The 26,350-nt window shown below is 41.9% G+C and overlaps 1 protein-coding gene across 1 annotated transcript in view; it reads left to right on the top strand.

Annotated features, from left to right (window-relative positions):
- The window catches only part of LOC101400125 (steroid sulfatase), a 106,674-nt gene that overhangs the window by 50,579 nt on the left and 29,745 nt on the right, over positions 1-26,350 (top strand). Inside the window, exon 7 of the mRNA XM_004440747.3 lies at positions 14,462-14,599. Within this exon, the coding sequence (XP_004440804.1) occupies positions 14,462-14,599 (138 nt within the window). The remainder of the gene's footprint in view (positions 1-14,461; positions 14,600-26,350) is intronic.

Below are 26,350 nucleotides of genomic sequence, written 5' to 3'. Positions count from 1 at the left end.
AGTCCACAGTTGTCTTTTTTCTCCTAAGAATTCCCTGTTCATATTCTTTGGGCACTTTTCTATTGGATTGTTTATCTTTTTCTTATTGATTTGTGGGCTATTTACATATTAAGGACATTAATATTATTCTTGTATATTGCAAATAGTTTTCTACATTTTTGTTTGTCTTTTCATTTTATTTATAGAGTCTTTTTTGATGAATTCCTATGATCAAATTTGATAGCCTTTCCTTCATGACTTTGGGGCTTGATGACTGGCTAAAAAAGACTTTCTTTACCCACCAAATTATTTACCTTTTCTCTTGTATTTCCTCCCAGTGTCTTTATGGTCTCATGCTTCACAGTTAGATAGTCTATGGAAAGGAACATGTGTGTGTAGGATCGTGTGTTGTCATTTGCTCATTATTATGGATACTGGTCTTGGTTGGTCCACACTCTTGGCTGGTATGGGACCTCCTAGAACTTCAGGAAGATGGGGTTTGGTGGCCTGATGCTGCACGTTGTCGCTGGGCAGTAGACCTCAGGTCAGGCCCTTTCTGCAAGGTCTAAGCAGAGTTCAGAATAATGACGCCCCCACAGCCCACTGTAAGCCAGGTGGCTGTATTCCGGTGGTCTCTTCCCATGGAGACTGGCACAGGACGATTCATCAGGCAGGGTCTCCTCTGTGAGTGGCAGTGTGGTGGGCTCACACCTGTCCTGTCACCATGGAGGTGGGTGTCAAAGCATTTTAGGGCAGGCCGGGATGGCGGCCACACCAGCTCCACTACCTGTTTCTCTCTGGCGTTACTCTTTCGCCTGGCCAGGGGCACAAAGCCTTGGGATCACTCAAGAGAGGGGCTGTCCCCAATTGCCCCCAAAGGAAGATTCCTCCTTTGCTCCCCAATGTCCTCCCGGGCAGTGAGGAGGGAGCAGCTGGCTGCGGCTCTACTGCCTCCTGCCCTCACCTGTGTGATCCCACCTGCGTCCTGAAGCTCCAGGTGTGTGCCTGGGACTCCGCTCTGCTTTCTCTTGGTGGACGCGCATCAGTTATGTTTCTTCTAGATTAGTTGTGTCACCTTTGCAAAGAGTTAGAAAAGGGAAGGAGGTGGAAACTGGTGTATAGCCACCATGTTTCCAAATCTTCAAAAACCAGAGTCTTTTGAAGTGTTAAAGCTATCTTGATTTTTACAGTTAGAAGAGGAAAAAAAGTAAGGGATCATTAGAAGACATTTATACCACATGATTGTGTGATTTAGTCAAAAGCAGGCAATTCATGAGCTGAGCCCTTTCACTTAATAAGACTATTCTCAAAAGGCTGTTAAACTGTTCTTGGCTGTGTAAGTTAGAGGTTTGATGTCGTGGACTGGCCTTGCCTTGCCTCCCAGCTCTTCTGGTTTTCACTGCCACTTGAGACTTTGTCCCGTTGTCACACCACCACCTCCTACATCGCTAATAATATTGATGCTACTGATAATAAGCATACACATCTTCACTTGGTGGCCACTTACTCTCCAGGCGTTATGTATTCGTTGTAGTCCTCATGCAGTCCTCTGAGGGTGGGACTATATTACCCATTTTACAGATGTCTAAACTGAGACACATAGGGTGGAAGTAGCTTGTCCCAGGAGACTCTCACAGCTTGCAAGTGGCAGAGGCAGAATTCAGACCCAGGTTCATGTCCTTATGCCCCACGTGGTGTTAAGTGGGACATATGGGTTCTGCATACTGATGGCAGTAGGAGTGCCAAGGAAGGGCATAGACTTTGGGGCCAGACACCTGAGGTTCCATATAGCTCCACCACACCCTGGCTGGTAAACCTGGGCAGGTTACCTCTCTCACTGGGGCCTCTATTTCCTCATCTGTAAAATGGGATTATAACATTGCCTTTCCTGCTGGGATGTCTTGAAGAATGCCCGGGATACATTAAGAACTCTACAGATGTTCGTCATTATTATGGTAGCTCCACACACAGCTTCCATTGACTTCCTTCTCTTATTGTGTGCCTTGACTTCACCATCTCTCCTCTAAGTATACTTTCTTATGCTCTTTTGGGGAAAAAAGGGAGCAAATGGCCATAGATGTCCCAGGGCACAGTTTCATGTGTTAGAGTCTTGTGACCTTTTGTTGGTTCCATATCTAGCCATGAGAAAATGGAATAAATGGGATCTTTCCATAGCCTTTGTCATCTGAGATCCTTGGAGCAGTCTCTCTGCCCAGTCTGAAGGAGCTGCTTTTCCAAGAAGCCTTGTGGAGTGGCAATTCAAGATCGTTCACAGAGTCTGCTCAGAGCTAACTGTCTGTGTTCTCTGGGCTCACCCATTTGGACTGTATCTCTCAACCTGGTGGACAGAGCCCTGGGTTGGGGGCAGTGATGACTTAATGTTCTTCTGTTAACTTAGGGATATAAGCATTTGAGAAGGTAAGTGTCTTGACAGCAGGACTCTGTAAGTCATTTTATGTGCTCCCAGGCAGTAGAAAAAACTGAAGGCAGGTTATAAAGTAGCATATTTTCATCAATGACTCCTTCTCAATGCAACATAGATCTTATCCATTGGGTACCCCAGATACCACTGGTGCAAAAAATTAAAACAGAGCAAACCTCTGTTGTTTCCAGAGTTAACTGGGTGCTTGCTATACTTAACACAAAATTTCATTCATTTAAGGTCAGTCACAGCAGGCGCACCCATTGGCTCTAATTTAGAGGAAGGTGGCCTCTGAGCTTTATTACTTAAATTTTAAAACAAATCCTCAGTGACGTTCATCTACATAATCTCCTTTTAGTCAGCCATGGCAAAATATGACTTCTGCACATGTTCACATCCCCAGTTTATAGGAAATTGTTAGAGAAAGAACACTGTTGTCATAATATTTTTTCATTCGGAGGTAAAGCAATAGCCAGAAGAGAACAAAAATGACAAAATTACAGCATTTTCAGTCTTTTAACTTTAATCATTTGAAGGTAGAATTGCCTGTCAAATACTGTTGTCGACATTGCTATTTCTCGCCTGCCAAATTTCATCAGTTAACAACCGTCTCATGAAGGCATTTATGCATCTGATTTTTAGCAAGTAAATATACCATACTTTTGGAAGAAGAAAACCTACAGAAAATAAGCTTCTTTGACAATCTTTGAAGCTTTGAGTACCGACTGTGTGAAAAACCATTTTGCTTTGTGTACACAACTTGACATTTCGGTTTTGTTTAGTGCTGCTTGCAATTAAGCAAAGGGGAAGAAGAGAAGAGAAAGGACATTCTAATTTATTTTGAAACAGAAGGAATCGCCATATTCGCAGATAGGGTAGCTGTGTCCATGTTAGTAATTCTTTGTCATTGTCTCCTCACAGAACTTTCGAAGTGGGCATCCCAGCATGGGGGATGCTTCTGTACAAAACACATCTGTTCCAGACAGGAGCGAGTCTTGCTCAGATGCCATTGGCCAGCGAGGGTGACAGTACACTTGGTTTGGGTGAAAGAAAAGGAATCTTTGACCAGAACAGTATAAGTAGGCTTATGACAAACACAAACATTAGTGGGTACTGACAGAATCCACACTGTAGAATACACATCCATCTGTATGTGGATTTGCGTGAACATGCAGACACCAAACTACAAGTAATATACTACGTATTTTCTCCCACCCTGTCTCACCAAAAGCTAAGAAATACCTTAACTACCTGTGGCTCTGCAGATGGTCTCTGCTTGCTTTTCTCCATAGCTTTCTTTTTCGTGATCTTGTTCTGCATTTCATGCCATACGCCATGGTGACCATCCTCAGAATGGCCATTTCCTGGCGTAGGGTCTTTATTCTCATGGAAGAAAGTTCTGCTTGCAATTACTCCAAAGTCCCACTTGAAGCCTTTCTTAATTCGAAGAACTGACTGCTCTGACTTTACTGCTGAACAGGTCTAGGTGGTATTGGAAATGGAGGTCATTGGGCAGGGTCATCTCTTCCCATACACATTGTCTAAAATACCAGTTGCCTGCTATTTTACATCAGTTTCTCCTTCTGCTCTTAAAGCAACCGTGACAGAGGTTGTAGGGTTGCCTCTGTTTCAGGAGGGAGAAGAATGACTTCCAGATCTACGACTGCCTCAACACTGGAAGTCAACTCTACAAATCTCATTGGCTCTCTGTTGCTGTCTACACCGCGGGATCAGAGATCCGTACATTTGGGCAGCCTCCTGGTGTCTGATAGTTGACCCACTCATGCCCACAGAACGTGAGCCCCTCAAACATGTTTATCGGCTTCTTTACTTGGTACTTCTTGAAGAGTAGAGGAATGGAATTCCTAACAGAGCCTAATTCCTAACAGAGCTTAATGTGTGGTTAAGACAAAGGCAAGTTATGGCCACAGGGGACGTAAAAATTAGAACTGTTGAATTGTCCCTCTTTGCGTGTCTTGTATGGGTGGTGGTATTGAAGTTCTTTTCCACTCTATTTCCCCATGACCTCTGTCTGACTCATTTGCCCACCAATTCAACACACCACATACGTGCTGTAGTCAGTCCTGGGCTCTGTTCGCACTGCATTAATTTTAAATGCTTTATTCTTGCAGATTAATCCTTATCTTCAAAAATGCGTTTTTGCTCCATTAACCTATTCTTGATCTGGTATGTGTGCTTCAGGTATGCGTATCTGGAAAGCTTAATGTAAGTCAGGGTATCAGAAAATCCAGTGATAACGGGGCAGCAAGAATAAAGGAAATATACACTGTGTATGTTTTTCTTCCTCTTCACTTTCTGCATGAGTTTCCAGTAAATCTGCATTTGACACAAAACAGTAAATTTTCTGCAGAATGAGGTTTTTGCAACCTTAGCCTAGAGATAAAAACACTGAATACTAGGACAGTTAGAAGGATTGGGAGGGGGCACCAGGCAGGACCAAGGCAGAGCTGGCAAGCCAAACAAACTTTCAGCCATAATATTTAGTTGGAAAATCATTGTGTAGAATATTGATTTTGGTTCTCTAAATTAATTTAGCTTATAAATCATTAATGTCTGGGTTTCATAAACTCTGTAACAATGTTACCATTTTTACAAAGCCTGAAGCTTAATTTCATGTTCTGGGCCCTGAGACGTATATTATTTTACCTTGAATGTATATCTCAAATTAAAATGAAAAGTTTTTAACACTGTTTTATAAAACATTTCCATAAAGAAGATAACATCATAAATTATCAAGGAATCAAGTTGCCCAATTAATTCCAACAGGATTAATAAAATATGTGGTAGCATTTTAATAATATGAATAATAGCAACAACAACCACAGCAATAATAATAAACATTATTGACTAACAATAGCTAAAATGTAAAAGCATTTGGTATATTCTAGTTACTTATCGAAACATTTTATGTGGATTGTTTAGTTTACTCCCCACCACTACACTACAAGACATTTTAATCGTCATCTCTAGTTTCCAGGTGAGAATGTGAAGTTTCGAGAGGTTAAGTAACTTGTGTGAGATTGCCCAGCAACCACTATGTTACCCCACTTCTCAGTAGCATGAAAAGATTTCTGGACCATTGAGTTAATTGAGACGTTAGACCTGTCTGCTCCTCTCCAACTGCAGATCGTCTCTGAGACAAACCTGTTCGGATCAATGACTTCCAATGGTTTTCTTCCAACTCCTGTGTCCTAGGATTCCATCAAGTCCTGTGTTCTTCAGTTTGCCTCGTATGCTATAGGGTATAGATGTGGCTATCATAGGGAAGTATTAGATACTACTTACTTCCTCCACCTTCAGCCCCTTCCAATTAGCAAATTTAATTTGCTAGTTAAATATTTCAAGGCACAGAAAGAAAAGATATGTTAGGATTCGGGAGACTGTGTTAAAGCAATGTTCAAATAATATTCCACTGACTACCAATGTCTATATTTGAAAGGTGAGGTCAAATTTAGAGGTCTGGAATAGATTTGAATACCTGTTGCTTTTAAGTCATGACGCAATTAAGACTCATCAAAAAGTCGAATGCAATAGTCCCCCTTCATGGATTTATTCCACCTGCTTGAGTTAGTTGAAGGAATCAGATGAAGTCATATATTTAGAATAGCACGCTGCCTGGCATGCAAGGAGGGCTCAACAAATGCTAGCTGCTATCATCATCATTATTATTATTCTGTCTTTCTCGGATGTGTAAAGCATCTTTGCTTAAAATCTACATTGGCCCCCCCCACATTACATTGAGTAGAAAAATCATGGATGAGAATAAAGTCTATGATGGAAAAGTCAACACGTATTTGCACCATCTGTGTTTTTTTATGTTATTGCTACTATGTCCCCTTATATTTGAGATGTCCCTGTGGACTCTCCAGAATCATCCACCTGCCCATCCGCTCTCCGCAAAAATCAGCACATCCCCCTGGAGTCAGGAGGACATTGCAGGGGAGCTGCAAATAGGCAAACTGCAGGTCACATTGATTAGGAGCAAAACCTAGGAGAGGAGCCTGGTGGGGTGTCAGGCAACATGTCCAGGTTTTAATCTGAGTGGTGAGGAGTGCTTGAATCTGTGATTAACGTGCAGGGTGTCAGCGAAGGGAAGCATAATTTTCAATTTTGTATCTTCAGACTTATAGATGGTAAAATCCAATGCAAAAAAAAATCGAGCCCTAAAATAAAAATTAGTATGGACGGTATGGTAGAGCATCACAAATAAAGAAAATTCTGAAGGGATTAGTTTCCTTGATAGTTGTTGCTTGTCTCTGGATATTCTGTACTCACAGCCCAGCTCAGACAGGAAGTTTGTGGCTATCTGATGTCTCTGGCATCAGATGTTGCTGGAGAAGTACTGGCTGATCTGTTTCCAGAGCTTTGCGTTGGCTTCCATCATGGCTATGGTCCCTTGGGGGACTGGGCAGCTTGGTACTCCATGACAAAGCCTGGATAACCTCCCAGGGCAAGTCCAGCCAGTGGCCATTCCAAAGAGCAAACGGCTGCACCAGAATCCCCAAGCCTTATTGTCTGCAAGACAATAGAGTCCAGGAAATAGAGTGGTCTAGCTGGCTCAAGAGTGGGAAGACTGTGTGTTCACTCTGAGCGCTGCCCTTTCAAAATATTTCCTGCCAGTCTGACGGCCTGCCGTTTGGGTCTGCCAGCCCATTGTAATGGTGTGATTCCAGGGAAGCGGTGACCACAGGCACTGACCCAGAGTGGCTTCCTCCAACTTGCAGGCACGCCGACTTTGCGTTTTCTCCCAGACACACAGGTGTAATGCCATTGATCAGACACAATGACCCTGTTCTTCTGTGTGCCTTGGCCTCATCGATGCAGGAGAACACTGGCGTGCTCCAAGAGAATGAGAACTAGCTGGAGTTATGCAAATTATTTGCAGCAAATGCAGCACACTGGAAAAAACACAAGTTATTGTTAATCCAGGAAGATGGCTGAGTAGAGCCTTGAAAGCAGCCCAGATGGTGAGAGCTGATGCGGGAGCAGGGGGATAAATCACATGTTACCACTGTGATTAGGGCAGAGATGGGTTTAATGGAGGAAATCACAACATTATCACAACAACCAGGTACCACACAAAATAAGGATGAATGTCCTGCAAACAATATGAGCGCAGACAGGAACTCACCAAAGAGGGAAACGCCAGCAAAGGGAAGAAAGGGACATTAGTAGAAAGGCGGCATTTCAGTCTTACAGTTTTCCGTTTCTTAGCTACCCTAATGATCCTAATTATCCTTTTATTACGTTTATTTACTGTGTATAAAAGTTATGTGTTCAATTGTCTGTAGTTAAATCTCATTATCAGTGTAGTTCTTGAAATCTGTAAAATGCCAACCATCTCCTTTTATTATATGTCAACATTTATTAAACATTTAGTCACACATAACCTGTGTTCTAAAAGTATGGTCCTCGGACAAACACCATTTAAGAGCTTTTCAGAAATTCAAGTTCTCAGACCTGACTCCTCCAGATTTACTGAATCAGAATCTTTGTTTTAGCATGGTCTCCAGTGGATAAACAAGCACACTAAAATTTGAGGAACACTGATATATAATATGAACACCCTAGGGAACTTATGTTCTAAACACAAGGTCTTGATTATTAGTTTGGGTCAGCCAGAAGAACAACAACAAAAGAAATGCATAAATTAATGCATAAAGTAGCTGAATCAATTCCTTAATATCACATTTATTTACGTTTCCATAGCTATTTGGAAAATGATTAGAGAGATCTTTTAAACATGTTTGGAGTGAAATATTTGTGTAACTTAGGAGATGTGGAAGTGAGTGAAATATTAAAGGGATGATCCCAAAGTTAATGGACATGGTGAATCTGGTTGAAGAGAAAACACACGAGATCTGGCACTGGGTACGTTGATGTGTAATTCACCCACGGCTGTCGGGGAAGGGTTTATCCTTTTCTTAAAGGCCTTCAAAGAGGATGGTTCCATGGCTGCTCCATCATCTGCTTGTGGCAGGCATGTTGCATGCTACATAAATTGCTTGTGATAAAGTTTGAGCCCCTTTTCTCTTGCTCATTCATTGGTGGAGATGGGAGCCACCCTTCTCTCATCACTGAGGATGTGGAAATACCCTATGGATGTGGTAGAATTCATGCTCTGGCTCCCAGTTTCTTAGTTCCTGAAACCGTCTTGCAAGAGTTTCATTTTCAATGCCTCCTTAGACCTGGATTTCCAGGTGGCGTCTAAGTAGTTGAGTTCCAGACTACATTTCATGCAACAGTTGCATTGGATCCCAGGATAATAAGGAGAACACCACATCTTCTATTTAACTATTGCAATATTTTGTCTGCTTCTCTCTAAAAATACCCTCAAATCAAGAAACAAATGAAAAGCCATAGCAAACAACACCAACTCTCCCCCCTCGCACTCCCCGAAAGCCAGCCTGTCATTTTTGTTTCTTGACCACCTTATGGAATGCAGATAAATAATCCGATATTAGGACTTCCATTTTTGGTCATATACTATTTTTTTTCTTTTATATGTAGGCTTTTGAACTTGATTTTATACTATAGATAACTTGTATGCTTGTAAATGTCCCATCTGTGGGATCCCATGAGCTCCATGTTATGGAGAAGATCAGGACTTAACGTTTTGAAAATCTCGACCATTTATTTTGGGAAGGAGTACTAGATCAAGTTTACCTGCATTAAATGGACATTGCTTCCCCCTGGAGACAATAAATCTATTTGTATGCTGACAAATATGCCCTGATGTATGGGATGTTGGTAATGCTTCTAAGCCTACATAAGCTAACAAAGAATTGCCTTTCTAGGGCCAATGACAACAGAATTTCTCTGTGCCATTTAATAATTCAGGACAGCATCAGAACATAGGTTAACTAGCTTCCCAAAATGACACCAAGCATTTCACGTGCCTCATGGAGAGTCATGGCCACCACCAGGTCCTGCAATTAGATCCTCTCCTTTGTCTTAAAATTTTAGCCTCAGAGGGAATATTTGAGTCCCACCATTAACCTGTTGATCAGATAAAGAACCTACATAGTTTTAGGGGAACTTTTTAGGGTTTCCTGTGTTTTTTAGAGTTACATTGAGTAGGTGGAAATTCTTTCTTAATTATGCATGGTGGGTGGCTGCTTAAGGAGATATTTTTTTCCTTAATGAGCCCAATGCTTCCAAAAGGGCAAAGAGTTACTTCACGGCATTTTGCTCCAATATTTTGTCTGAGTCAACCTACCTTGTAGAAGAAAAGGGAAAGCCAAATCAGCAGAAATAGCAAGGCTTCAATAATGCAAGCCCATTTTTTAACTCCATTTAAGAGCTAAGGTGCAATGAACACTCGTAGTGTGACAGTCCTGGGCTAAGTGTTTTGGATGCAATTTTCCTTCATTCCTCATGGCAACCCTCTACTATTATACCTTATCATCCCTGATGCAGAGGCAAAGAACCCCACTGAGCAAGCCGGGGACCCAGGATTCAAACCAGGTCTGCTTCTCTCAGGACCCAGAAGCCAGAGCTTGAGCGCTTAGTTCAATGCAATAGCCCCTCTCTCATGCAAGACCTAAAATTCTGCCTGTGCATTGAAACCCTTCTCTCTCCTGCATAGCATATCCCCGCCCTGACTCTAAATATTGGATTAACACTTGTTTGTGGGGGGAATAAATGGAATGAATGAGCTCTCTAGAATTTAGGCTTCCTCTGCAACCCACATTCACACCTGAAGGAGGAAGGAGTCAGATTTTCACATTTCGAAGTTTTCTCCTTTGGAATTACAACAGTCTGGTAGGAAGTCCTCATTTTTTGGTAAGCTCGCTCTTGTTGTCTCCAGTGAAATAACAAAATGCTCTTGAAATGGCTTATTCCCTGTATTTGTTTCATTCAGGGAACAACGTGAGAAAGCTTTGGAAATAGAACATTTCATTTATAAGCTATCCTGCAGCCCACCATCGGTAATTCAAAACTCTCCTCCTATATAAATTGGTATCATTATACCTTGAGAACCTTACTGAAGAATAATATTTGCAGACCTCTGACTTGCAATGTATTGCTCTGAAAGCAAGAATAACACGACAGCATTTGTTTCCACAGGAGGTTTTCTTCAGAATTTTTAGGAGAGAAATATGTTAGACCTTTATAGGATCAATCTTATGAAAAATTAAATGGTTAATGGGCTTTGGGCTTTACAAATGAGATTCTGGCATAAAACCTAAACTGTGTGGGATCTAGAGTGTGTCTTTTGGGAAAAAAAGAACTAAAAGGAAATCATAAATCTGACAGTTTTTCCACAGGTTGAGCCAAAATCTCCACCATTTGTACATGCACGGTAGCCTCAGCTAGATTCTCTTGTATTAATCCCAACCCAGTCCTATATGGTGCTTTTGATGAAATGATAAGTAAAGTTATCCCTTGAGGCAATGAATAAGAAAAATTGGTGGAGAGAAAGTAAATTTCTTATCAGGGTCATCTGAAATATTGGAATTTGGAGGAACTATCAAGGGAGGAGTGTTAAGATGGAAAAGGATGCAATATATATTTTAATAGCAGGAATCTCTATGATCAGCGCAGCTGCAGGTTTATCTGGAGAGGAGAGTAACCTGGAGGGGAAACTGTAAATAGATGTAACCGGCTTGAACAGAGGAAACGAGTCATCAGGAGGCTTTAGGAGAAGGCGTGGCCTGATACTCTGCCGTGCCCCAGCCTTTAGCGCGAAGCTCGTGTTCAGTTGGTGCTTCGTAAACACATTATTGAATGCACGGATGAGGAAGTCTAGGGGTCAGCATTGTATTTGAAAGGCATGTCTTACAAATTAGTAGACTATTATTTTTTTAGCAGTTTTAGGTTTACAGAAAGTAAAAGTAGAAAGTACAGAGGGTTTTCATATATTTCCTTTCTTCTGCACACAATTTCCCCTGTGGTATTTTGTATTAATGTGGTACATTTGTTGCAATTAATGAGCCAATATGGATACGTTATTACCAACAAAAATCCATAGTTTGCCTGAGGGCTCGCTATTTGAATTGTACATTCTATGGGTTTGGACAAATTTATAGTGACATGTATCCACCATTACAGTGTCATACACAATACTTACCCTGTCCTAAAAATCCTCTGCGCTCTGCCTATTCATCTCTGCCTCCCTCCAAGCCTGTGGCAACTACTGATTCTTTTACGGTCTCCATAGTTTTGCCTTTTCCAAAATGTCATAGAGTTGGAATCGTGCAGCAGGTAGCCTTTTCAGATTGGCTTCTTGCACTTAGTAATATGCATTTAAATTTCCTCAATGTCTTTCCATGGCTTGATAGCTCGTTTCTTTTTAGTGCTGAATAATATTCCATTGTCTGGATGTACCACAGTTTATTTATCCATTCACCTACTGAGGGACATCTCAGTTGCTTCCAAGGTTTGGGCAATGATGAATAAAGCTGCTGTAAACATCCGTGTGCAGGTTTTTTGTGTCCATAGAAGTTATCGTGGAAACCACATTTTTTCAAAAGGCACTTCTTCACAGGATTATTATTATTTTCTTCATGCTAGGATACTTCTAAATATATGAAAGGTGAATTTCATTTGAAATGGAGGTGCATAGTCGCGTGTGCTTTTGCAAAATACTAATTACAACACAAAGAAGTAAAACTCTCAATACTCTACTCTCTGCCCAGTCTGTATTATTTTATTTAGAAATTGTCATATGAGCCAAAAGGGGCATTTTTCCTTCATAGTATAAGCGGGGGTTATATCACCTTATCACTTCTTCCTAAGTCTACTCATTAAACTACTTACCATTTTCAAAGGGATAAGTCTTAAATGAGTGTCAGAGCCGAATAACCCCAAGCCCAAGTGCACAGGTGGTTTGCCTAGCTGGACCAATAACACCATAATAAATGTCTGCCTGATAATGATTTATCATAGGAGACAAACTGCTGAAATGGCCCTCGTGCATCTTATTCCTTGGTTCTGAGTATGACATTCATGTATATAATGTGGCTTCTAGGAATGTTTATTATTTGAGTTAAAAAATTGAGAAAGATTGAACGTACTCTAGCCTGTGGCATTTGCAATCAAATAGCAAAAATATGTCTTGTAACAAACGACTTGTGTCTTGCTTTTGCATCAGAAATCATCTCTGCCACCTCTGTGGAGAGTTGACTCTGCAGTCCTTCTCTCCCTTTTCTGGGCCAAGTCGGTGAGGGTGCACCTGCAGGGCAGAGGGCCTGTCTCCACTGGGGCGTGACCTACCTGCTGGAGAGCATGTATCCATATTCGGTTGTTATTTCTGCTGCAAGTGATACCTGGCATCCTTGTAGAATTCCAGTTGATGCAAAATTCAGTTCCCATGTCGAGACTAATGATGCCACACCCACAGCCAGAGGATGTGAAAAGGTTTGTTGGCCACATAATGAGGCTCGCTGGGGAGAACAGGGTAGCTTCTAAGCTGGTGTGGAAGAAGCTTAAGAGAGATGGGCAAGGAGACTGATTCAGCTTTCATGGTAGGTAGGAGTTGGGGATTTGGATGAGGATTCCTGCATGCCGGCAGGAGCTTGCCTAGTTTGAATCTCCCATAGGCACTGGAGGAGAGAGCACCCAGGCTGTCTTATCAGCTTGGGGGGCACATGTGGAAGAGGGAAAGGTGAGGCCTAAAATCTCTTAGCAATGAAACATCAAAACATGGAGTCACACCTGTTAATACTCTCAAGTATAACTGCGTGCATTAACTTAGTAAATTAAACTAGCAGTATTTCGAGTACATAGATCTCTGTGGAAATTATAAATTGTATACCTCTGGTTTGACTATCATTTTCTTCTGATTTGAGAACTGGTGATAGCTTCCTAATCAGAGTCCGTGTTTCAGCCATTTCTCCAATCTTCCACTAGCTTCTATTTTTTTTTCTCATGGAAAATTTTAAGCATAAGCAGAAATAGACAGAAAAGTACAGTAAACTCCCATATGCCTTTGATCCACCTTTAATGGTTACGAACTCATGCCTAACCTTGTTTAATCTCTACCCCACACACACTTCCGTTTTTCATGTATTAATTTGAAGAAGACAGCAGCCATCGTATTGTTTCATCCGTGGGTATTTCAGTAGGTGTCTCTAATTTTTTTTCCCTTAACGTCTTTTTTTACTGCTCTGATTCTCATTGAGCCTGTCCACTTAACTACACAGGGTTTGAGAGTCTGGGTTTTGGAATCAAATTTAACTCTTACTTTCTGGCTCTCCCACTTGCTATGTGGCCTTGAGTTGGTTGCTGATCTTTTCAGACCATTGTTGCTCCCATCTGTAAAATGGAGCCAGTGCTATTTACCCATAGGTTTTAGTGTAGTGTAAACAAGAGAACGTGTGATAAAGTCCTTTGCACATAGAGGGGGCTCAGCAGATGGTAGCGGTTATTCTTATGTTGATATTGTTATTATTTTGAAGTGTTGTTTTTTGGGGGTAGTAATCAATGATAGTTTTGGGGAAGGAAGGTGAGGACAAGAAAAGGAAAGTATGAGGACTATTGATACTCAAGATGGACAGTTTTAGACTTGGGTATCTACTGTAAGTGTTAAAAGAGGACGTTCATCATAAAATATTTGTAGACATATTTGTTCATGGAAGAGGAACATTGATGGTTTGTTTTTTTTCCATTCAAGAAGTAAAAATAGTCGACTTCATAACCTTAAGACTATGGCCAGCTGGTGACTGCAACAATTTGGCTTCTCTCTTTTGACACCTTCCTCCAAGTGGCTCATAATCCATGAGCCTGATGCTTCTAGAGTAGTTTAGCAGATCTCTCTACAGAATCACTCCATGATGCCTAGAGTTTCAAGTGATGCTTATAGGTGACACTTAATTCAGTGACTGAATCTTCTTGTCTTCGCCAAGAACCCTGCCACAGTTAGTCCTCCTGATTACGTTGCATCTCCTGTTGGGATCAGCATGGGAGAGCTCCAGTGTACCAGAGCATCTCCTTCCCACCTTGAGAAATTAACGGACAAGTTGATGAGAGCAAATAATCTCCCTTTCTTTTGTAAAGATTGAACTGTTTTAAAATTGAGTATTTTCTCTCCTTCAGGGCAGATCTTGAATGTTCTAGATGAGTTGAGACTGGCTAATAACACCCTCATCTACTTCTCATCGGACCAAGGAGCACATGTGGAGGAAGTGACCACCAAAGGAGAAGTCCATGGAGGGAGCAACGGAATCTACAAAGGTGAGAAATGCTGATGTTGATAAGCTCTGTCCTCCTGGCTCATCTGGGTCACCTTCTCCTTGATCTTAGAGCTTTGGCATTGTCCCTCTGCCTCTTGTAATATACAGAGCTTCATTGTGCCACAGGCACTGAACAGTCAGATGGCCACAGTGGCCATTTCTCGTATGGTCCCCACAGAAATTCAAAGCACACATTCTAGGTCAAGACATTAGAATGAGGGTGTTTTCACCCAAAGGTAAATACAGCCCCATATTGTATAGCTGATTAAAACAAGAACCCCTCTCTCACCTGTGTGTTAGTTTTCTATTGCTGCTGTAACAAATTAACACAAACTTCCTGGCTTAAAGCAGCACCAATTTATGAACTTACAGTTCTGGAGGTCAGAAATCTGAAATGGGTCTACTGGTCTAAAATCAAGGTGACAGCTGGACTGCATTCCTTCTGGAGGTTCTGGGAGAAAATCTGTTTCCTTGCCTTTTCCAGCTTCTAGAAACCACCCACATTCCTTGGCTCATGACCTCTTCTTCCATCTTTACTTTTTTTTTTTTTTTGAGGAAGATTGGTCCTGAGCTAAGGTATGTTGCCAATCTTCCTCCTTTTTCCCTTTGTTCTCCCCAAGGCCCCAGTAGATACTTGTATGTCATAGTTGTACATCCTTCTAGTTGCTCTATGTGGGATGCCACCTCAGCATGGCTTGATGAGTGGGGCATCGGTCTGTGCCCGGGATCTGAACTGGCAAACCCCGGGCCGCAAAAGTGGAGTGCACAAACTTAACTGCTATGCTGCCCTTCTTTCATCTTTAAAGCCAACAATGCAGTGTCATCAAACCTCCCTCTCTCTCTGACCTTTGCTTCCATAATCCCATCTCCTTCACTTACTCTGACTCTCTTGCCTTGGATTTTAAGAACCATTGTGATTATATTGGACTCACTCGGATAATCCCAATTTTCCCAATTCAAGACCCTTAACTTAATCACATCTGCAAAGGCCCTTTTGCCATGGAAGGTAACAGTTTCTGGGGGATGAGGATGTGGACATCTTTGAGAGGCCATTATTCTTCCTACCTCAACCTGCAATAGCATTTTGAGCTGATACTTCATTCTTGATGCAGCATCAGCTAAGTCACCACTGTGGTGGATCAGGCATCACGCTAGTCCTTGAGGATCTTACATAAGACCCAGCTACTGAGCCCAAGTTACTTATACAGTGTACGCTCTGCAAATGCAAGACATACGTATCTAATTATAATAAAATGTGGCCTGTTTCACAAAGACTTAGATGAGATGCCTAAAATGGCATATCAATGCTAAGGGTTAATACACCTACCTGAATCTGCAGTGGGTGTGAGTTGAACGTACCACAGGAAAGGATGAGTAGAAGTGACCGTGCAAAGAAGTGAAGTGTGGTGTCCCAGACAGTGGGGGGCACCTGAATAAGACAGGAAGATGCACAAGACATAGAAAAGCACGTGACCATCAAATTTTGCTGGCTTAAAGCGATAAAGTGCTTTCACGCTCTTTCATTATTTATTCTCTCGTGTGGATGTTTCAGAGATTCCCAGGGACTCTGGAAATCAGAGTTTACCTCCAAAGATATGAAAGGATAATATATGGAATGCTTTCATCTATTAATTGGTTTAGCAATGTTGATTGAGCTGTGTATCTGGCACTGGGACAGAGGCAAAAATAAATGCAAAATATAGTCTCTGCCCTGAAGGAAGATTAGCTGGTGGTTAATTGGGTGGGTGGGTGGTGGTGAGAAGCCTAGGGAGCCCCATGCGGTTTAATAGGGCATCAACATTTGTTTGTACAAGATGCTAGTAGTGCACGCAGCAAGGAGGGCCTCACTCAGCTGAGGGGGCCCAAGAAATGTTTCCAAAGGAAGCAAGGCTGGGAAGGAGTTAGGCACAGTGTGTGCTCAGTCTCTTGTTCTCCTTGTAGCTCTTTCCGTCCTCCCAACCACTCATCCTCTTTAGTAGTGCTGGCCATGAGGAGAAGCAGCAAATGGCTTGTTCTGCAGACTGCAAGGAGTTGAGTAATGCCGAGTCACACCATGCCTGAGGCAAAGAGATGGAGAAAAGGTAGTCTGTTATCCCTCCCAGTGGTGGCATGTAGCCTATGAAACTTTATACTTCAAAAATATTATGTGCATATCTGGGATCCTATTAAATTCTAAGCACCTTGGGGCAGGGACCATTTCTTAGACCTTTGGTTGCCTGGAGTCTAGGAGGAAAGGATTCCTGTTCACTGCTGGTCTGGACAACCTAGGAGGAAAGGATTCCTGTTCACTGCTGGTCTGGACAACCTAGGAGGAAAGGATTCCTGTTCACTGCTGCTCTGGACAACCTAGGAGGAAAGGATTCCTGTTCGCTGCTGGTCTGGACAACCTAGGAGGAAAAGATTCCTGTTCACTGCTAGTCTGGACAACCTTCATAGGATTTTCATACTGCTTCCTTCCTTTGCATCCCATTGTTATCTCACCACTGCAGGACACAGGAATGATATTTAATGTGGGTTAAATGAATGAACTGGTATGTTTAATGTGAACGGGATTAACCCTACTAGGCTGCTACTCTTTCAGCCAGCCCTGTTCTATTTGCAGCCTTATTTTTCAGCAATAAGAAGTGAAAACTTGTATTCCTGTATATTAAGACTAGCTGTTTCCGTTGTATTTCCATGAGGTTATGGCCTGTGTGGAGAGAGTTGTTTTTATTTTCTTTTATAGATGACAGCGTCTCTAAACATGGAGTTACAGACTGCATTTCATGCACTGGTTCACCCATTTATTCCTTCGCCCGCGGAAAGCCTGTTGGGTTCCCAAGTAGCTTAGTGGCTGCCGATGAGACACGTACATAAATCACAGTAATGGAAGTGGTTAGAAAGTAACACGTTATTTAAGAAAGTTACATCTACAAGGCTAGGGAGCCTCAGTTCTGGGAGAGATGACCGGATGACCGCTGGCTGATGAATCTGAAGAAGGCTGAGGGCCAGGAGGAAGTGGCGCTGGCATTTGCCTTTGATAGCTGACTCTTGGGAGACATAGGTGGTATGGGTGGGAAAGAGAGTGTCCAGGGTCCTGAATGATGGTTGGGAACCGGGGTTATCATACAATCCTAAACGTATGGCAATAGCTGCTCCATGATATTTTTTCAGAAACGTATTGGATGTGTTAGAAATGTTTTGTTTGACTGCTGGAAATACTACCAATGTATGACACTGTATTAATAGCTCAGCCACTACTCTATTGCGAAGCATTATCCCTGTGTCACATTTAGTTGAAATCAAGTTCACAGTGAAACATTGTTAAAATGCAATGCACTAAAAGAAAGATGCAGTTTCCTTCAGCTGTGGGAAATGACCAAAGACCTCTAAATGTCAAGACATCTTGTTTTCTAAAGCTGTGGACACAAACATACTCCTATGGTTTATGCAAACACAGAGGAATCACGCTATTTAAACTCCCTGATCAAAAGAGCATTTTTTTCTGAACAATAATGATGTCTACTCTCAATCAAAACCCTTCCAAAAGATCTCTACTGTTTGAGCCAGTGATTCTACTTTATTTCCCAATCAAATCTGTTTCACTAGTGAAATCTATGGGCTAGCTTGATAGAATGGCTACAATTAAATCATCTTTCCACAGAATTCAACAGGTTATTCCTTTTAATTGTAGGAACATTAGATCCCTGCTGTGGTTTGCATTTAATAAATACTAATTTAATATTATAGGGGTGGCGGAATGGTGACACCCCAAATTGTTTCTCTTACTTTTTCGTAATGAAATGTGTTTGCAACGTTAGATTTAGATATGGATTAGATTTAGATATGGATAAATTTATATTTAGATATGATAAATTGTATCTTTGTCAAAAGGCTCCAGCATAAAAAGAAATTGGGAGATAGAGGGAGGGTCCAATGTGCACTTTGAATATAACTCGAGTCAAATTTCAGCAATCTTGGCAATGTCTTTCATATAATAGTTCCTGAAATATTTACTTCTGAGAACCTTCTAAAATAAATTTCCTTCTTCTGTCCACATGTTCTGAATGATTGTGTCAATCTAGTAAAACCATTTTACCAAGTCATAATCCATGTTTCCATTTAAGACCTAAGGAAGCCTTGTCTCCATTGGAGCTTCTAGTTAATTTGACAGTGTTCCCATACTGCATTATTAGGATTTTCATTGAGAGCAAGATCAATAAATAAATAACAACGACAAAAATCCCATCCCCTTTACGTTAGCCTGTGACCACTTACAGCTGTTAAATGTTAAACTCCCATCAGGGCTGTTGAATGTTGAAAATGTCCACATTGCTACTTTGGGATGCGGGAATAGGAACCCCTGCTTTAATCTAACAGAGGATTTATAATTTCCTTACAACCCTCAACTATCTCTAGGAAACTCAGGTTATGGCTCTCAGTTTGTGTAACTGCACCATCGGCAGGGATGGGGTCCATTTAGATCAGTTAGGTGGGTGAGTCTTGAGAAGACTCTTTATTCTGCACTCTTACCTGTGTCAGGGCATCGTTGAATAGGAGATCAGGACAATTGTCCTACCAATTGCAGTTTTCTTATCAAAGGAGCAGGGGTCACCAGCTTCCCTTGATGACTAAGTCAGGGTTTTAAGCCCTGGGGCTATCTTTGCAGAGATGGTGGGGAGGAATTTATGGAAGCTCCCTCTCAACTTGATTGCCAGCTCCTCCTCCTCTGACCTACCTCTCAAAGTTGGAGACCTCCAGGGCTCTGTCCTGGGCCCCTCCCTTCTTTATCTACACACTCACCTTTGTGATCTCATCCAAACCCATGACCTCAACTAGCATTTGAGTGCTGGTAACGCCCATGCCCAGCCCTGACCCTTCCTTGGAACCCCAAACTCCTCTGTCCAGTTGCCCACATGACATGGGATATGGATACTCAGTGGGCACATCCTATTTAACAGATGCGTTCTAGGGATTTTACTTCCCAAGCCCACATGTCACCCGACCTCACTAATCTCATTTAACTGCACCACTCTTCACTCAGTGACTCAACCCCCACAGCTGGAGTTCTTTGACTCCCTAAAGCCTATTTCTTTGACTCCCCCCCAAGCCCCATATTCCAACAGCATGTCCTATAAGCTTTATCTTCTAAGTATACCTGACTCTGAGCCACTTTTTCATGTCTGTCAATTGTGGCCTCTTCCTGGCCACCATCACCTCAAACTCATCTCCCAATGGGTTTCTTTGTGGTTTCTTTTGCTTCTTCTTTGTTGTCTGCAATTCATTCTCCATCCAGGCACCTGGATGAACTTTAATAAACATACTCTCAATGTACTGTATGGGTTTCCTAAGGCTGCTAACAAAGTACCATAAACTGGGTGCCTTAGAAACAATAGAAAGTTATTCTCTCTCTCAGTCTGGAGACCATAAGTCTGAAATCAAAGGTTAGCAGGACCATGCTCCCCACAAAGACTCTAGCGGAGGATCCTTCCTTACCTCCCTCAGCTTCTGGTGGTTTCCAGCAATCCTTGGCATTCCTTGGCTTGTAGATGCACTAGTCCAATCTCTGCCTCCTTCTTCACATGGCTTTTCTTCCTTTCTCAAAACACTCTAGTATATTCCCAGCTGCTGAGAGTAAATGTGAAGTCGGCATCCTAGCTGTACACGGTCATGTCGTGACCCAGCTCTGGTTCATTTTCTTCCTTTCTTTCTGGGTCCCCCGACACCTTAATCTTGTTTCCATCTTGGGACCTTTCCATGGGCGGCTCCTTCTGTTGGAGAGCTCATCCCGTGATCTTTGCATGGATTTGATCCTTCAATCACATGTTGCCCCTCTGAGATCTCCATGGACCACCAAATCAGAAGTTCTTCTCCCACCTCCTCACCACCAGTACTTATCATGCCACCTTATTTAACCCCTTGCACATCTGGTATTTTACCTGTTTATTAATTTATTTGCTCATAGTCTGTCTGCCCTATTATGATGTAAGTCCCGTGGGAGCAGGGATCTGGGCTGCCTTATTCGCCACTCTATCCCTGTGCCCAAAATAACGTTCAGTAAATACTTGCTGAATGACTAGTGAACACTTCCCAGATTTCTCTCCCTTCTGCTCCTGGTACTCGACCTGAGGATTTCCGTCCGCCCTTTTGCCTAAAAGATCCTCCCTTAGCTGGGGCCAGAAAGACTTCCCTAAGATTTCCTTATAGTAGAGTTTAGAGTTTTCTGCCTCTTCCTCATAGCGGAAAATTTCCTGTAGTCTTGGGAGGGAACAGTTAAACTCCGAGTTCTGGCTTCATTTCCATTCCACTCCCAAGTCAAGGTCACCCTGGGGGAGGCTCTCTCCCCACCTCCCTTTGGCTCTGCCTAAAGGCAAGTAATAAATGTCAATGGAATGGATAAATTAACTCCATAGACGGTGTCTGCAGAAGGATGGGAGGAGTGGAAATCTTATTTTCCTGAGTGTTCAAGAATGTAGGCTTTCTCCACGTGCAGGCAAATGCTTTCAGAATTCCCTGATGCCCGCATCGAAGACACTGCAGCTTCCTGCATTTCTCCTTTACCTTACGTGCAAATTCCAAAAGCAAGTGATTGGCTTGAGTCCATATTGCTTCTGAGTTGCTTCTTACAGTCACTGAATTTGACATCTCTTTCTCTCATGCAATAGCACAGCTTTCAGAGACCAATTGATACTTTTGTTAGAAAAAAAAAAAATAACAGCAAGAAGCTCTGGTAGTTTATTAGAAGTTGGTTATGTTCAGGTTCTATCTTCAGATTTTGGCAAACGTTGTTATCAGCTTCTCAAGAGTGGACGAAGCTGCCCCGTCTTTCTAGTATCTGTGTTATGTATTCCAGGAGGCTTTTTCACCTTTGAAACAAGCCTACCTGTTATCTTCATTTATCAGTTCACTCATTCAGTTAAACTTGACTGACATGCATTCATGTATTGACTGTATACAGTCGGCCAGTCATGGGGCTAGCCTCTAGGGCATAAAGGCAAAGAATACAGGATCCCTGACCTCTTGTAGCTTACATTCTGTTTGTTGAGATGACTGTCAAACGAGATCATTTCAGAATAATGAACTGGTAAGGGAGCTGTTACTGGTAAATAAGGGTTAGAGGTAGTTAACCCAACCTGGGAGTGCGGACAACCTCCTGGGAGGAGCCGACCTTTTGCAGACTGATGTTTTGAAGTGTTGGCTAGGAGAGGAAAGGTGGGAAGTGTATTCTCAGCAGGAGCAAGATGCTCATGGTGGGCAAGAAAGCAGCTCCGTATTGCTAGAGATGAAACTATAAACAAAGGGGATCAGCTGATGCAGCTGGTACGGTGCCCTACATCCAAGTCAATTTGTCCACTAGGAATGAATATATATAATCTTGGCCATTTGGGTAGTACTTAAAACTGGAGGTGAAGAACATTGCCCAAAGCCAGTATATGGAAAGGGTACAGGAGTGGGAATACAGATAAATTGAGGAATAACTGTATATCAGTTCCCTCCTCTTTAGAATTGGAATAATAGGATTGTTATTATAGGAATGTCATAGAAGATTGTTGTAATGGTGAAAAAGTCAATATGTAAAGTGTTTGTAAGTGCACGTAGGAAGGGCAAGCTATCCCTATTACCCACTAGAGTGTAAGATCTATGATAGCAGATGTGTTATTATACCCACCTCTGTATCCCCAGAACCGAGAACAGTGCCTGACATTTTAAGAAATACTTTCTGACTGAATACATAAAAGAAAAGGATACTTGAGCTTGGGTTTGAAGGACAAATAGTTTAACTAGATGAAGAAGGGAATGGAAAAGCATGGTTGCATTGGTAAATCTGTCGGTACTGGCAATTGATTGGATATTGGGTTTGGGGGAAAGGAAGCATCAAAGATGTCTCTCATTGTTTTGGCTTGCATGATTGGGTAGGTAGAGGTTCCCTTTAGGAGTTAGGACTCATGGGCAGAGACCTAGATTGGGTTGGCATGTGGGGAGATGTATGAGATCATTTGGTATAAGAAGAGAAGAGGGTCAAGGACCAAGCCTTGAGAAACTCTAACAAAAGGTGCGATGGAAGATGATCTAACCAAGAAGATATTGAGAGTGATTGGGGAAATGAGGAGAAAATAGAAGATTCAGGGAAGAGCGTGGTCAGTAGAAATGAATGCTGCTTAAAAGTCAAGTAAGATGAGGACTCAAAGACTCCATAGTATTTATTACACATGTGATGCTAATAAGTACATTTTCAATGGAGAGGGAGGGGCACAGGCCAGACAGATGGAAGGGTAGAGGAAGGTGAGAATTTCTCAAATACTTTTGAGAAATTTGTCTATGCAGGGATGCAGGCTATAAAAGGAGAATCTTTGTAGTGAGAAAGATTGGAATATATTTAATTCTCTTGAGTAAACTTTTATAGAGAGACCATTAAGACACAAGGGACAATTGAGAATGTCAAATTGCTGAGAAGATCTAGATTTATAAAGAACACATAGATATTTTCATTGAGGGCTGGGGTCTTACTGGAGAGGTGTGAATACATGTCACAGGTTCTATGGAATTCAGTGCTTTGGCAAGAATGTGATGGAAATGGTGTGTTATGTGATCTGAGCAGGTAGTTGGGACCAGATAGGATAAAATCAGCAAATATCTCTAAATTGAAGTGCCATTTGGAATGATGGGGACTGTCCACTTAAGCAGAGAATCAAACTACTGAATGATCACAGTGCCTTGACAGAATGATTTGATTGCATTGGTTTCATTTGGCAAATCATGACCGTGATACCACAAAGTTAAATATTACAGCATTGGGGAAGGCATATCAGAAGGCAAGGGGTTGTGGTTGGATGATAGGATGTTTGGATTACTCACTTGAGGCGGGGAAGATGGAAGTGACGTGGTCTAGTGTGGTCTGTGGGAGAGGGAAGCTGAGGGTGCATGGCGTAAAAGTGTTGGGGAAGTGAGAAGGATGTGGCCACAGTGGATAAATTGAAGTCTGCGAGAGCAGGGAGTTGAGGTATGTCATGCTCATGAACTCATTTTCCTGGATGAAATGGAAGATGAGGCTCTGTTTTGAGAGTAAGAGGATAAGCTGTTTGGTAAGAGTCTGGAGGAGAGAACTTTTGGAATGGAACCGATTAGGGAAATGAAAAATCCTAGCAAAGCTGAGGCACAAGAAGTGGTTGTAAATATGAATTTATAATCACGCTCATGTGTAGGATTGTCTTTTTCCCCCAGCAATACTCTTCTTTGATTAATCCATTATTTCATTCATTTAATAAATATGTTGGACACTATCTATGTGGAAGGTATTACACTGTGGACTTAGTTGATTCAACAGTGAATTAGAGTTTATTTTCAAGTACTCTTAGTCCCATTGGAATGATAAGATGTGCATAGAATTGATTGTCGGACATCCCATAAATGAGGAACTTGAAAAATGCCAAAGAAATGGAAAACAGCAAAACTTTACCTAGAGTGGTGGTCATAGAAGGCTTAATTAAAAAGGAGGGGCATGTTATCCAAGCTTTCAAGGATTTGTACAGATGCTTTGGGGATTGGGGAAAATCCTAGCGGAGCGTACATCAAGACAACAGAACTTTCCAGAAGGCGAGATAAGACGAGCTGTTTACTGAGGCACTTAGGTGAGACTCAGATCAACCAAGGTGTGATGTTGCCAAGGTGGACCAGAGCCAGGACATGCTTAGCTTTACATTCTAGGCTATGTTTTTTAGTTTTTTCATCTTGCAGAAGATTATTAAAAAGGAGTTCAATTAAGTGAAAAACTAAACTGTTATAAGTGACAGCGACATTTCCCCCCTATACTGAAGGAGTCAATATTGTGGAGTAAGGTCAGGGTTGATGCACTCACCCTACCCCAGAATCTAAATTCACTAACTATGGCACGTGGGCCATATCCAGCCCGATGCCTGATTTTGTCGATAAAGTTTTATTGAAATACAGCCACACTCATTTGTTGGTGTCTCGTCCATGCTGCTTGTGAGCTATGACAGCAGAGCTGGGTAGTTGGGAAAGCGACCCACAAAACCTAAAATAGTTACTATCTTGCGCTGTAGAAGGAAAGTTTGCCAATCCCTGACTCAGATGGTTTAGCGGTTTGATGTATTGCTTAAGTAGTCACTCTTAACAGTTCAAACAGTGTCAACTAATTTTGAGGGTGTTCTTCAATTCTTTACCCCTCATTTGAATACCGACATCAGCAGACCATTGTTCTCTATGTAATAGGTTGATAGAACCTGGATAATTTGGTCCTATCTTCCATCTATCATTTGTGAGTTTTAGTCCCTGCAATGAATAAATCAAGGAGAGCGTGAAATCTAGCATCTTGGGCAAGAAAGCATTTAGTGCGAATTTCACTCATCATATGCTTCATTGTGGTTTGCATCAGTCCAGGGAATCAGTGTCATCTGGGCAGGGAGACATGCAAGAGGAGAAAAATGACAAATGGAATATTTCATAAAACTCTATGCCCAGATCAAGCATAAGAATGACTAGCATATGCTCTTGCCATTAAGAGTGATTTGACCTGATGGGCGGCAGCATTTGAAAGCACAAAAATAGAAACCTGGTTTGGAAACAGCTGTTCCTAAGAAGAGTCTCAGAGTAAATTGTAGAAGAGTTTTCTCTGCGCTTGCCTGGAGAGATTAACTCAGCCATCATCGTTCTGTGACTCCCCACCAAGGCAATGTGCCATCGAGATGTTAAAAGTGTGAATTTGACAATTACTCCATCAAATTTTAAATTTAGACTGTGCTTTTTTCTCTGCTCGTACATTTTCAGAAAAAATAATCCAGGTTCCCTATCATGTTTTTCTTTTACCTCTTGCAACACCATTTCCTGCTTTGCTAACCTTATTTCTCCTCTGCAACGCAGCTCAAAGTCTGTTGACTCAGGGCAGGTGATTCCGGGTAAGAGGCATCCTCCTGCTTTTTGTTGGCCCCCCGTCAGATTTATCTGTGGGTATATCTGAGCTATACTTCACGACTTCGAGTTTCTGTGGGGCGAGATCCTTGTTCATCTATCTATGTGTTCCCTGTGGTGTTCTGAGAATTGGTGAAACCTATTTAGTAGCACACATTCTGGAGTTGCACCTGATACCGTCACTTACTTGCTGTGTGATCTTGGCCAAAGTGTTCTCAACTGTGAAATGGGGTCCCTACCTTGCAGAGTGATGGTGAGGAATGAATGAGTGAATATCCGCAATGAGCTTGAACAGTTCCTAGAACGTGGTAACTCCATCATTATTCCTGATCATAGGAAGTCATTGCTTAGTAAATATCTGCCAAGTGAATGAAGCCTCCAGTGCTCACCATTTGAGTTCCTATGAACGTAATTCAGTGACAGTCATAGCAGTTCCTGGGAGAGCAGTATGCTGTACTCTTAAAGCCTGATGGGCACATTTTATGCATGTCCCTTTCCACGGAATATGGAAGGAGGAATAAGACTCAAAGCTACGCCATCTGACAAGCAAGTATATTTGCTCATCAACGCATGCTTGGAAATGTGTGATCATACTTCTTCAAACATGTTCTTCCATAGGCAGAGTGTGCCCGGGTGTGTTTATCATCTGTTAAAAGTTTTACAAATATTTTTTTTACCATTGCTGTTATAAAAACACTCCTTTTACAGCTTTAGAAAATTGCATGAGATTTTGTGTATTGATACATTTCTTTAGTTTCTGAATATAAATTAAGAACTATAAGATGAGAGTCTTAACGATGTTCCACACAGTGGGTTCAGATTTTCCCAATGGAGCATATCCCGAGTA

Source organism: Ceratotherium simum, chromosome X (genome assembly GCF_057802395.1).
Source record: "Ceratotherium simum simum isolate JZ-2026a chromosome X, ASM5780239v1, whole genome shotgun sequence".
Classification (NCBI taxonomy): Eukaryota; Metazoa; Chordata; class Mammalia; order Perissodactyla; family Rhinocerotidae; genus Ceratotherium; species Ceratotherium simum.
Note: the sequence above shows the minus strand (reverse complement) of the source record. Positions and strands in the feature narration are given on the sequence as shown.